Consider the following 11,479-nt stretch of genomic DNA (forward strand, 5'->3'; position numbering starts at 1 on the left):
GGTGGACCCTACGCCAACCTAACAGTGAGTTTTGGTTGCCACATCTCACTTATAGCAGGACCCACCCACCGGTCAGATTCAGCGTCAATCGGTGCTTAATCGTGTGATTCGTGTTTCCTGTAAACAGACTATTGGATACTGGTTGATTTTTGCAAAAAAAAGGTGGTGTTTTTTTTTACTCAGTAGCCACAATTGTGGTGGTTTTTTGCAATTAAGTCATCCATTAAAGCCATATCTTTTGTCTAGCATAAAAACGAGCCTGTGGTCAAGAGCTGCTTACCATGTTCTTACATTTGAAACGTCCAGTAGCCACAAGAAATGATTTTTTCCCAGACTTTGATGAGAAGGCTAAACGGAAGCAACGATTACGAGAGTATACAGCAGTATCCACGAAGAGCTGATCAACAGGTTCTGCGCCGCTGCTATCTTTTGTAATATACAGCTTATCAAGGTTGGGATTGGCTGCACGTTGAGCGGCAATCCGAGAGCAGATCTGTGGAGAAGAATAATATTTCATTCTGGAAGCCACAGGAAGCAATACAGTTTATCAAGGTTATAGAACATGCAACACAATCAAACTCTACCCTTGAACCCCAAAGGATGCGAAAAAATCTATTTCTCTGAACATAAACCCCATTGCCAAAAAAAAAAAATTCTTAAGCATATATTGGAAAACATATAGTCTCCATTTAAATTCGAAGTTCTTTGTTTTTGTTTTTCTAACATCAGTGATATATTTTCATTACAAAAGAAAACAGAAAGTGAATTGACTAGCTGAAATGTGGCAAATGAGCTCTTTGCTTCTATGTCTTAATCTTTGACTTGTTCTTTTATTTGTCCCTCTTCCTTTGACTTGTTGACCATGATGGCCTGCTTAGGCCCATGATAGCTTGCTCGGACTTTTGTTGACTGTCTTGACTTGTGTTGACCGCCTATGCAGATGCCATGTATGACTAGGTTGGAACCGTAGTATAAGCATTTTATTTTCCCACAACAAAAATATTCTAGAATACCCGCCCCCCACCCCACCCCACCCCACCCCAAAAAAAGGAAACAGAAACCACACTATCCAACTATTTAATTATCTTGTTGAACAGTGATAGCCATGTTTTCTAGAAGATAACATAGAACCCGTTTATCAAGGGGTTTTCAATCCCTTACTGGAAGAATGAAAGGACTGTAATTTTTCCTCAATACAGAAGAGATTTTGATTAAATAAGTTACCAAGTATACTTCGAGTACTATGTCCTATGTTGTGCTTGCTCTATTGGTGGCTCGCTGCTAATACAATACACATTAAACAGACGTTTCACATATGTACTTCCACCATGTATTGCTTAGAACATTGCTAAAATGATAAATTTAGAATTGTTGTTTGGTTGAATATAATCAGTACAGCAAACTGTGTAGCAATTGACAAAGATAAATATAACCTGCATAACAAGGTATTCAGCAACTGAAATTTATAAATTTACAGAAAGCAGCAAAACTAAAGATTGAGATTGAATAATACCTCAGAGGTAAATGCACCAACATGGGAGTTATCCTTGAATGCAGTCTTTGGTATACGAATGATCAAATGGCGCGAAAACTTTTCTAAGCAAACAACAATAGTTTTCATGTGAGTACCATTAAGCAGCATAGAAGTTCACCATGACAAGAGTATGGTCTATAACAAAGAAAACTAAAAAATATATGGAAATCTTTGGTGCAAACATATTTGAATAATAATCAATAAGTGGCAACTTCAATCTGCTTTCACGTTGTTCTACTTCTCGTAACTCCTTGCTTGTAGAATAACTTGTTTGTGGTGGAAAAGGCATACATTAAGTGCATGAAAACAAACTAATGCTTTAACCATATCCACTCTGATAATATATAAATCTGCAACTTATTTTACTACAACTGTTCTAGAACCGTGACTATAACTTGTGCTCGCCCTGTCCTAGACAAATTACTTAGTAATAGTACTGTTTTCTTCTTTCTTGTACTCTGAATGTTAAATTCTCAAATTTCTCTGTGGAGAAGCCCTGCACCTTGAGAGAAGAATCCAGGTGCATCACAACATGATTAGGCTGAGAGCCATGATGCCTCAGTTCAGCATTACTAAGAAGTGGTACCATACAATTTAGTTATATGATTTCCAAACATGCCTAGTGTACACATCTACTCAATAATTATGCAAGAATAATCCTCACATTAAGTTAAAAGTTACAGAATCGCATAGCCACCAGTCAACCAGAACATGCACAAGCTAATCGTATTCATCGTAGGGTGATTCCACCATTCTTATAGAAAGCAATTTTCCAGGGTTAAAATAGATGCAAAGGAGAACAAACTGGGCCACCTTCATTAGATGAGTCTAATTCTATGATCCATTCTTCTTGTCCTTCGATGGAATATTTGTCCTGCAAGGCACTGAATGTGACAGCAACCAATGTATCAACCATTTCATCTGCATCTCTCTTCTGGTTCAGTTTTGCGTTAAACTCGAGATCAAAGTAAATGTGGCAAGGTGAACCCTGTAGCATCAGTAGAGATGTTATAGTCGATATCTAGGTTGTGACCATTTGTGGTAAAATTCAAGCATTAATGTATGTAAACCGATTCATCAAATTTAAACCATAATACTCCCTCTGTTCACTTTTATAAGACCTTGAAGACATTTCAGACAATGTGCAAAACAGCCTATTTTGAGCTGTCTGAAAGGACTTACAAAAATGAACGGAGGGAGTAGTATTTTTTTTTCTCTATGGAGAGTATTAATCCCCTGGCAAGACAGCTTGCAAATAATGCACAAAAAACACTCAGTTTGAGTAAAGTTAAGGCAAGCATAACCTGCTTTTCCTTACCAAGTTTATGAGTTAGGAATTATAAAAGCCAGAGATAATTACGTCCTTACGGACTCTTTCTGCACATCCTCCCCATCATAACAGGGAACTAGAACATGAAATTAAGGTGATATACAGAATTTTCTGTGTAAGCTACCATATAACATATAATTTGTGACCATTTTTAGGACAAAGATATGGAGACTTGCCTCCTGGATAACTTCATAGTGATGGCGAATCTGTGGGTCCATATAATTGTACCTGGAAGAAGACGGTACCACGGAGCAGAATGGATTGGTATTATCAATATAATTGGCCATTTAAGGAAAACAAGACAAAAATTCAAATATGGCACAAAGTAACAGATGATGCAGTTTTATTCAGAGGGCCCAACTTGTTTCGCCCCCTAGTAACAGGAGGTTACAATGAAACAACCAAGCAGAATGAGATGGATAGATATAAGCTATAAGGTATGTATGAATGGAAAGGTCAACAATGTAACAAGGTCTCAACCTTCTCCAGAACTCGTCATATGTAGACACAAGGAATCTTCTTTGCCCGCTCAAGTGATCTTGATAACTGAAGACTTTGGTGTGTGCATGTTCCTTTGAGAACCTTATTGCCTCATCTTGCCTAGGGAATGTAGCCCAAACAACATCCCTACATACCCACAAAAAGAACAGCATTCAGAACAAAACGAGCTCATTTGCCACACGCGAATGAAACATCAACTAAACTAGACACCTGGAGATCAAATCAGTTTGCTTCTTGAGGTCAATGTGGATTTCACGAAGCAGCCTCAAGAGGCTCATCGGCTTTTTCACTGGAACACCTTGTGGAGAACCGTAGAACACAACTGGAGACATCTGCTTTCGATTTCTGAATTTGATCGCGGCTGATGATGGCTCCCTATGCTGGAATGAACCAGGAATCGCATGAATTCACTTTCTCTTTCATGTTTCTTGTAGTTAAACCACAAAATCGAACTTAAAAAAAGGTCACCTCGCTCGCATTTTCCCCAGCTTTCCGTGCCGAAGCAGAAGAGGAACTGCTTCCGCCGCCATCGCCTTCCGCCGAAGGCGTGACCCGCAACTTCTTGCCCTGCTGACGCGGTCTCACCCTGAATGCCGACTCTGAATCCCAATCGAGTCGAATCGACCAAATAAATCAAGATATATTGGGGGGGAAACCAGCCCTTTTTGTAGAAAAAGGGAACTTACGAGGAGGGGAGACGCCGCATTTGAAGCAGGCGAAGAGGCGATCCACATCGTCCTTAGAAGGCCCCATCGGATTCAAATCGATTCAAATTCCGTGTGATGATGTTTGATCCCCTTGATAGCTAGGGCTTGTGGTTTTGGGATAGAAAACTAAAAATGTTCGAGGGCAGGAAATTGGTTTCCTGTTAGCACGAAAGGGCTGCTCGGGCGGCGGTTGAAGCCAACCACCGCTCGCTTTTTATTTTTCTTCTGGGCCGAACAAAAGGAGAAGTAACTTCTTTTGCTTGCAGTCCATCTACAATGCAAAATTGAACCAAAAAAAAACAAGACACCATGATCAGCGTCTATACAGTACAGATAACTTGAAATAGCCACTCAAATATATGCTTATTGTTCCAAGCAAAATAAAAAATGCTCACTGTCCATACAAAAAGAAATACATGTCACTGTCCATACGCAAACAAATGTATGCTCGCTTATGCACACAATGAAACCATAGAAAAGCACAATAAAAATCGTTTGCCATGCGCAGCAGGGTTGTACCTTTGATTTTTGAGGGATAACGGGACTGTCCTGCTGCTTCTGTTCGTCGGCTCGGTGCCTCCTCCTTGCTAGCTGCAGAGAAAGGGAGGGATGCATCAGATCTGGCACAAGGAGGAGCAGCAAAAGAACACAGAACATATAGATATGTCGGATCTAGCAGAGAAACGAGAGAGGGGGGAGGGGGCCGAAGCAGCGCCTCCGTACCCCGCCGTCGGCGCCTCCATTCCCCGCCTCCACAGCGCCGCGCCGCCGGCGCTCACGTCCACAGCAGCCCTCGAAACCAGAGTGTGGGAAGAGGGAGAGAGGATGCCAGAGAGCTAGAGAGAGAGGAGGAGGAGGAGGGAATGCACCTGCAGGCTGCAGCGCTGCCTCTTTTGCTCAGCCGCTCCGCCGCTCCGATCAGGAACCGCAGCCGCCGCCGCCGCTGCCTTTCGCCTCCGTGGGAGCGGCGAGAATAGCGGAGGTTTTGGCGGGCGCTAGGCGTCGTCCGGCCGACGCGAGCCCAAAATCAACCGCATCGCGGGCCGTTGGATCGGGGCGTAGCATAGCCGTTCAATGAGCGCAAGCTGGACCCACGTTACAGTTGCAACTCTAGAGCGTTCTGAAAAAAACCAAGTAAAAACCCAACCAAACACTTGCTTTAACGCACCACCCTTCCCTTCGAAACATCTCCGAGCGAGAACCGTGGATGGTTAGAGCATCTCGAGCCGCGCCCTCAACAGACCCCCCCCTCTCCCGAGGCAAATTTTTAGCGTCGGTGGCCGAAAATCAGCCCAGTCGCGCCCCCAGGACCTAGTTTAGCGCCGGTTTGGGCCAAATCCAGAGTTGGCGATCCCGCCCCGAACCCAAACGCCCGGGTGTCGCCTGGGGGCGCCGGCAAAAGCGAAAAGTGGCGTGGGGCCGCTCTATCGGCGAGAGGAGGCCCTTTTCCCGTCGTTTCCTCCCGCTTCCCCCCTCGGCTTCCCTCTCATTCTCCATTCCTCCCGCCAAACTCCGCCTCCTCTCTTCCAAGCCTCCCGCCATGTCGCCGAAGAAGTACATGATTCCCCGCGCCGCGACGGATCCCACAGCCCCCACCGTCGCCCAGCCGAAGCAGAGGAAGCCGAGGGCGCCGCTGATGACCCACAAATGTAGGGGATCTATTGTAGTCCTTTCGATAAGTAAGAGTGTCGAACCCAACGAGGAGCAGAAGGAAATGACAAGCGGTTTTCAGTAAGGTATTCTCTGCAAGCACTGAAATTATCGGCAACAGATAGTTTTGTGATAAGGTAATTCGTAACGGGTAACAAGTAACAAAAGTAAATAAGGTGCAGCAAGGTGGTCCAATCCTTTTTGTAGCAAAGGACAAGCCTAGACAAATTCTTATATAGAGAAAAGCGCTCCTGAGGACACATGAGAATTATCGTCAAGCTAGTTTTCATCACGCTCATATGATCTGCGTTCGTTACTTTGATAATTTGATATATGGGTGGACCGGTGCCTGGGTACTGCCCTTTCTTGGACAAGCATCCCACTTATGATCAACCCCTATTGCAAGCATCCGCAAAGTATTAAGGTAAACCTAACCATAGCAAGAAACATATGGATCCAAATCAGCCCCTTACAAAGCAACACATAAACTATGGTTTAAGCTTCTGTCACTCTACCAACCCATCATCTACTTATTACTTCCCAATGCCTTCCTCTAGGCCCAAACAATGGTGAAGTGTCATGTAGTCGACATTAGCATAACACCACTAGAGGAGAGACAACATACATCTCATCAAAATATCGAACGAATACCAAAATCACATGACTACTTATAGCAAGACTTCTCCCATGTCCTCAGGAATAAACGTAACTACTCACAAATCATATTCATGTTCAAAATCAGAGGGGTATTAATATGCATATAGGATCTGAACATATGATCTTTCACCAAATAAACCAACTAGCATCAACTATAAGGAGTAATCAACACTACTAGTGACCCACATGTACCAATCTGAGGTTTTGGTAGGGCTGGGCGTTCGGTATAAACCGAAAATTCGGTTTCTACCGTTCGGTGTTTATTAAATTTCGGTTTGTAAAACTGGAAACCGAAAATGTTAGCTAAAAGTAGCTAACCGAATATTCCGTACGGTTTTCGGTTTTGTACCGATGTACCACGCCAAGTATTTGTGCTATGATTTTAGAAGTGGCACCCTCTTATATAGGCAGCAGATCTGAGTCATCCCATCCGTTGGGCGATGTGGGACTAAAGGAGCCGATGCCTAGTCGGCTGTACGCATGCATGCACACAAGGGCCACCAACAAAGCACACAGTGAGATGGGCCTTGCAACTTTGCATGCACTTTGGTCAGGTAGGCCCATGTATGTGCACTTGGTGGCCGATCATGGGTGCGTGCGCGCGTGACTAGGGGGAGACGTTGTTGCGCGCCTACGCCTGCATGTGCGTCGTTTCTTACGCTGGTTCAGGTTTCTTTGGTTTTTGTTCGGTTAACCAAGAAGAAAAGTGAACCAACCGATTTCTGTTTGGTTAGTGCACTTGAAAACCGAATTTTGTTGTGACATGAGAAAAAACCGAAAATTCGGTTTATTCTGTTTCGGCATCGGTTCGGTTTTTGGTTCGTCGGTTTTTATGCCCACCCCTAGGTTTTGGGACAAATATTGGATACAAGAGATGAACTAGGGTTTGAGAGGAGATGGTGCTGGTGAAGATGTTGATGGAGATTGACTCCCTCCCGCTGAGAGGATCGATGGTGATGATTTCCCCCTCCCGGCGAGAAGTTTCCCCGGCAGAACAACTCCGTCGGAGCCCTAGATTGGTTCCGCCAAGGTTCCGCCTCATGGCGGCGGTGTTTCTTCCCGAAAGCTTGCTTATGATTTTTTCCAGGGTAAAAGACTTCATATAGCAGAAGATGGTCACCGGAGGCCTGCCACGGGGCCCACGAGGCAGGGGGGCGCGACCAGGGGGGGTATGGCGTGCCCCCACCCTCGCGGCCAGGGTGTGGGCCCCCTCTGGTACTTTCTTCGCCCAGTATTTTTTATTAATTCCAAAAATAACTTTCGTGGAGTTTCAGGACTTTTGGAGTTGTGCAGAATAGGTCTCTAATGTTTGCTCCTTTTCCAGCCCAGAATTCCAGCTGCCGGCATTCTCCCTCTTCATGTAAACCTTGTGAAATAAGAGAGAATAGGCATAAGTATTGTGACAGAACGTGAAATAACAATCCATAATGCAATAAATATCGATATAAAAGCATGATGCAAAATGGACGTATCAACTCCCCCAAGCTTAGACCTCGCTTGTCCTCAAGCGGAAGCCGATATCAAAAAATATGTCCACATGTTTAGAGATAGAGGTGTCGATAAAATAAAATACGGACATGAGGGCATCACGATGATTCTTATAACATCAATATATATATATATATATATTCTCATATGATTTCTTATGCTAAAGTAACAATCTATCCACAATGTCAAGTATGAATCAGAAATTTCATTGAGAACCAACAAACAATGATCTCGGTTATTGAAGCAATTTAAATTTATCATAACATAGGAAAGAGTTAATATAAGAGCTTTTCAGCAAGTCCACATACTCAACTATTATTTAATCTTTCACAATTGCCAACACTCACGCAATACTTATGGGTATGAAGTTTTAATCGGACACAGAGAAAGATAGGGGCTATAGCGTTGCCTCCCATATATATATATATATATATATATATATATATATATATATCAGGATCTTTCCAACACAAGGTGCTTGCCAAAGGATAAAATGTAAAAAGGAAAGGTGAAGATCACCATGACTCTTGCATAATGTATAAGACAAAAAGTAAAAGATAGGCCCTTCGCAGAGGGAAGCAGAGGTTGTCATGTGCTTTTATGGTTGGATGCACGAAAGCTTAATGCAAAAGAATGTCACTTTATATTGCCACTTGTGATATGGACCTTTATTATGCAGTCCGTCGCTTTTATTGCTTCCATATCACAAGATCGTATAAAGCTTATTTTCTCCACACTAATAAGTCATACATATTTAGAAAACAATTTTTATTGCATGCAACATGACAACTTACTTGAAGGATCTTACTCAATTCATAGGTAGATATGGTGGACTCTCATGGCAAAACTGGGTTTAAGGATATTTGGAAGCACAAGTAGTATCTCTACCTTGTGCAAGGAATTTGGCTAGCATGAGAGGGAAAGGCAAGCTCAACATGTTGGATGATCCATGACAATATACTTTATTTCGAATATAAGAAAGCATAACCCATTACGTTGTCTTCCTTGTCCAACGTCAACTCTTTAGCATGTCATATATTAATGAGTGCTCACAATCATAAAAGATGTCCAAGATAGTATATTTATATGTGAAAATCTCTCTTTCTTTATTACTTCCTATTAATTGCAGCAATGACCAAAACTATGTTTGTCAGCCCTCAACAACTTTTATTCAACATACTCTTAATATGTGAAGTCATTACTCTCCATAAGATCAATATGATCTCTTTATTCTTTTATTCCCTCAAGATCATAGCAAGAAAGCAAAGCCCTTGACTCAACACTAATCTTTATTATATATAGCTCACGGACTCGATTGCATAGAGGGATCATAAAGCAAAACTCAAAACTAAATCATACCAAAACTTTATTCTACTAGATCAAGATATTACTAAAAGGATCAAACTAAGAAAAACGGTAAAGATAGGAGTGTGATGGTGATACGATATGGGGGCACCCCCCCCAAGCTTGGCAATTGCCAAGGGGAGTGCCCATACCCATGTGTTTATGTCTCCTTCTTCGGAGGTGGTGATGATAGAGTTGTTGATGATGTAGGCTTGTCGTCCATCTTCCAAGGCATAGGCTCACCATCATAGAAAGATGATCGAGTCTCCGGGATCCTCAAATCTGCAGGCAAACTCATCCTCTTGAGTCTATATTCATACTCACAGTTTTGGTTTTGCAGGTCATAGATCTGAGCTTGGAGGTGCTCGGTTTTCTCGTGAAGCTTGAAGATGGTCTCCCCAATGTTCTTGGCGTCCAGCTTGTGGTTGTTGGTGAACTCCGCGATCATCATCTGATTGGCGTTAAGTCCGCGCTCCACCATCCCTTGGCACTTGAAAGCTTGTTGTTCCATAGCTTCAAGTCTTGTCTCCACGCTTCCGGTCCTCCTTGGTCCCTCAACATCACGGATGTGCAGCACCCCCTCACGCATCTAAATGGTTTGAGGGTGTTGCAGCACCTCCGCGAGGTAGGGGTTGATGACCTTCTCGAAAAACTTGTCCTTGGGGGCGCTTGAAGACGTCATGGTGATCTAGATCTGTCAGAAAAACAACTCGAAACAAAGACAAAGGATATTTGCGTGATACGGTGGTCAAAACCTTCGGGAGATTGTATAATGAATTTTTACCGACCAAAAGATGTATCATGCAAGAAAACAGAGTCCGAAGAGCACACGAGGTTCCCACGAGGCAGGGGGGCGCGCCCTCCACCCTCGTGGATGCCTCGTGTCCTTCCCGGACTACTTCTTATTTTCCTATTTTCTTAAATATTCCAAAACGGAGAAAAAATGCTATTAGAACTATTTTGGAGTCGGTTTACTTACCGTACCACATACCTATTCCTTTTTGGAGTCTGAAACGTTCTGGAAAGTGTCCCTTATGTATTCCTCCGGGGTTACGGTTTCAATAACATTAGTTTCAACATTTATTGGATTACCTGAGATATAATGTTTGATCCTTTGACCGTTCACCACCTTCGGATTTGTGCCTTCGAAGTTGTTGATTTTTATGGCACCGGAACGATAGACCTCCTCGATAACGTAAGGGCCTTCCCATTTAGAGAGAAGTTTTCCTGCAAAAATTCTTAAACGAGAGTTGAGTAGCAACACATAATCACCTACATTAAACTCACGCTTTTGTATCCTTTTGTCATGTCATATTTTAACTTTTTCTTTAAACAGTTTGGCATTCTCATAGGCTTGGGTTCTCCATTCATCAAGTGAGTTAATGTCAAATAACCTCTTCTCACCGGCAAGTTTGAAATCATAATTGAGCTCTTTAATTGCCCAGTATGCCTTATGTTCAAGTTCGAGAGGTAAGTGACATGCTTTTCCATAAACCATTTTATATGGAGACATACCCATAGGATTTTTTATATGCAGTTCTATAAGCCCATAATGCATCATCAAGTTTCTTGGACCAATTCTTTCTAGATCTATTAACAGTCTTTTGTAAAATCAATTTAAGCTCTCTGTTACTCAGTTCTACTTGGCCACTAGACTGTGGGTGATATGGAGATGCAATTCTATGATTAACATCATACTTAGCAAGCATTTTACGAAAAGCACCATGAATAAAATGTGAACCACCATCAGTCATTAAGTATCTAGGGACTCCAAACCTCGGAAAAATAGCTTCTTTAAGCATCTTAATAGAGGTGTTATGATCATCACTACTAGTTGGAATAGCTTCTACCCACTTAGTAACGTAATCAACAACAACCAAAATATGTGTATACCCATTAGAGGAAGGAAACGGTCCCATACAATCAAAGCCCCAAACATCAAATGGTTCAACAACAAGAGAATAATTCATAGGCATTTCTTGACGTCTACTAATATTACCAATTCTTTGACATTCATCACAAGACAAGACAAACTTATGGGCATCTTTGAAGAGAGTAGGCCAATAAAAACCGGATTGCAATACCTTATGTGCAGTTCTATCTCCAGCGTGGTGTCCTCCATAAGCCTCGGAGTGACACTTGTGTAGGATCTGTTCCTGTTCATGCTCGGGTACAAAACGTATAATAACACCATCTACTCCTTTATAAAGGTGTGGGTCATCCCGGAAGTAATGTCTTAAATCATAGAAAAACTTTTTCTTTTGCTGG

General features: G+C 42.5%; 1 protein-coding gene across 1 annotated transcript in view; it reads right to left on the reverse strand.

Annotated features, from left to right (window-relative positions):
• The window catches only part of LOC123043621 (DNA-directed primase/polymerase protein), a 9,429-nt gene extending 4,331 nt beyond the window's left edge, over positions 1-5,098 (reverse strand). Inside the window, exons 1-10 of the mRNA XM_044466129.1 lie at positions 4,942-5,098; positions 4,592-4,663; positions 4,052-4,343; positions 3,834-3,964; positions 3,576-3,745; positions 3,345-3,491; positions 3,041-3,092; positions 2,348-2,522; positions 1,514-1,596; positions 281-493 (exon numbers count right to left, since the gene is read on the reverse strand). Coding sequence (XP_044322064.1) covers positions 281-493; positions 1,514-1,596; positions 2,348-2,522; positions 3,041-3,092; positions 3,345-3,491; positions 3,576-3,745; positions 3,834-3,964; positions 4,052-4,118 — 1,038 coding nt within the window. The 5' untranslated portion in view covers positions 4,119-4,343; positions 4,592-4,663; positions 4,942-5,098. The remainder of the gene's footprint in view (positions 1-280; positions 494-1,513; positions 1,597-2,347; positions 2,523-3,040; positions 3,093-3,344; positions 3,492-3,575; positions 3,746-3,833; positions 3,965-4,051; positions 4,344-4,591; positions 4,664-4,941) is intronic.
• Positions 5,099-11,479: the final 6,381 nt, after the last annotated feature.

Source organism: Triticum aestivum, chromosome 2B (assembly GCF_018294505.1).
Source record: "Triticum aestivum cultivar Chinese Spring chromosome 2B, IWGSC CS RefSeq v2.1, whole genome shotgun sequence".
NCBI classification, from domain to species: Eukaryota; Viridiplantae; Streptophyta; class Magnoliopsida; order Poales; family Poaceae; genus Triticum; species Triticum aestivum.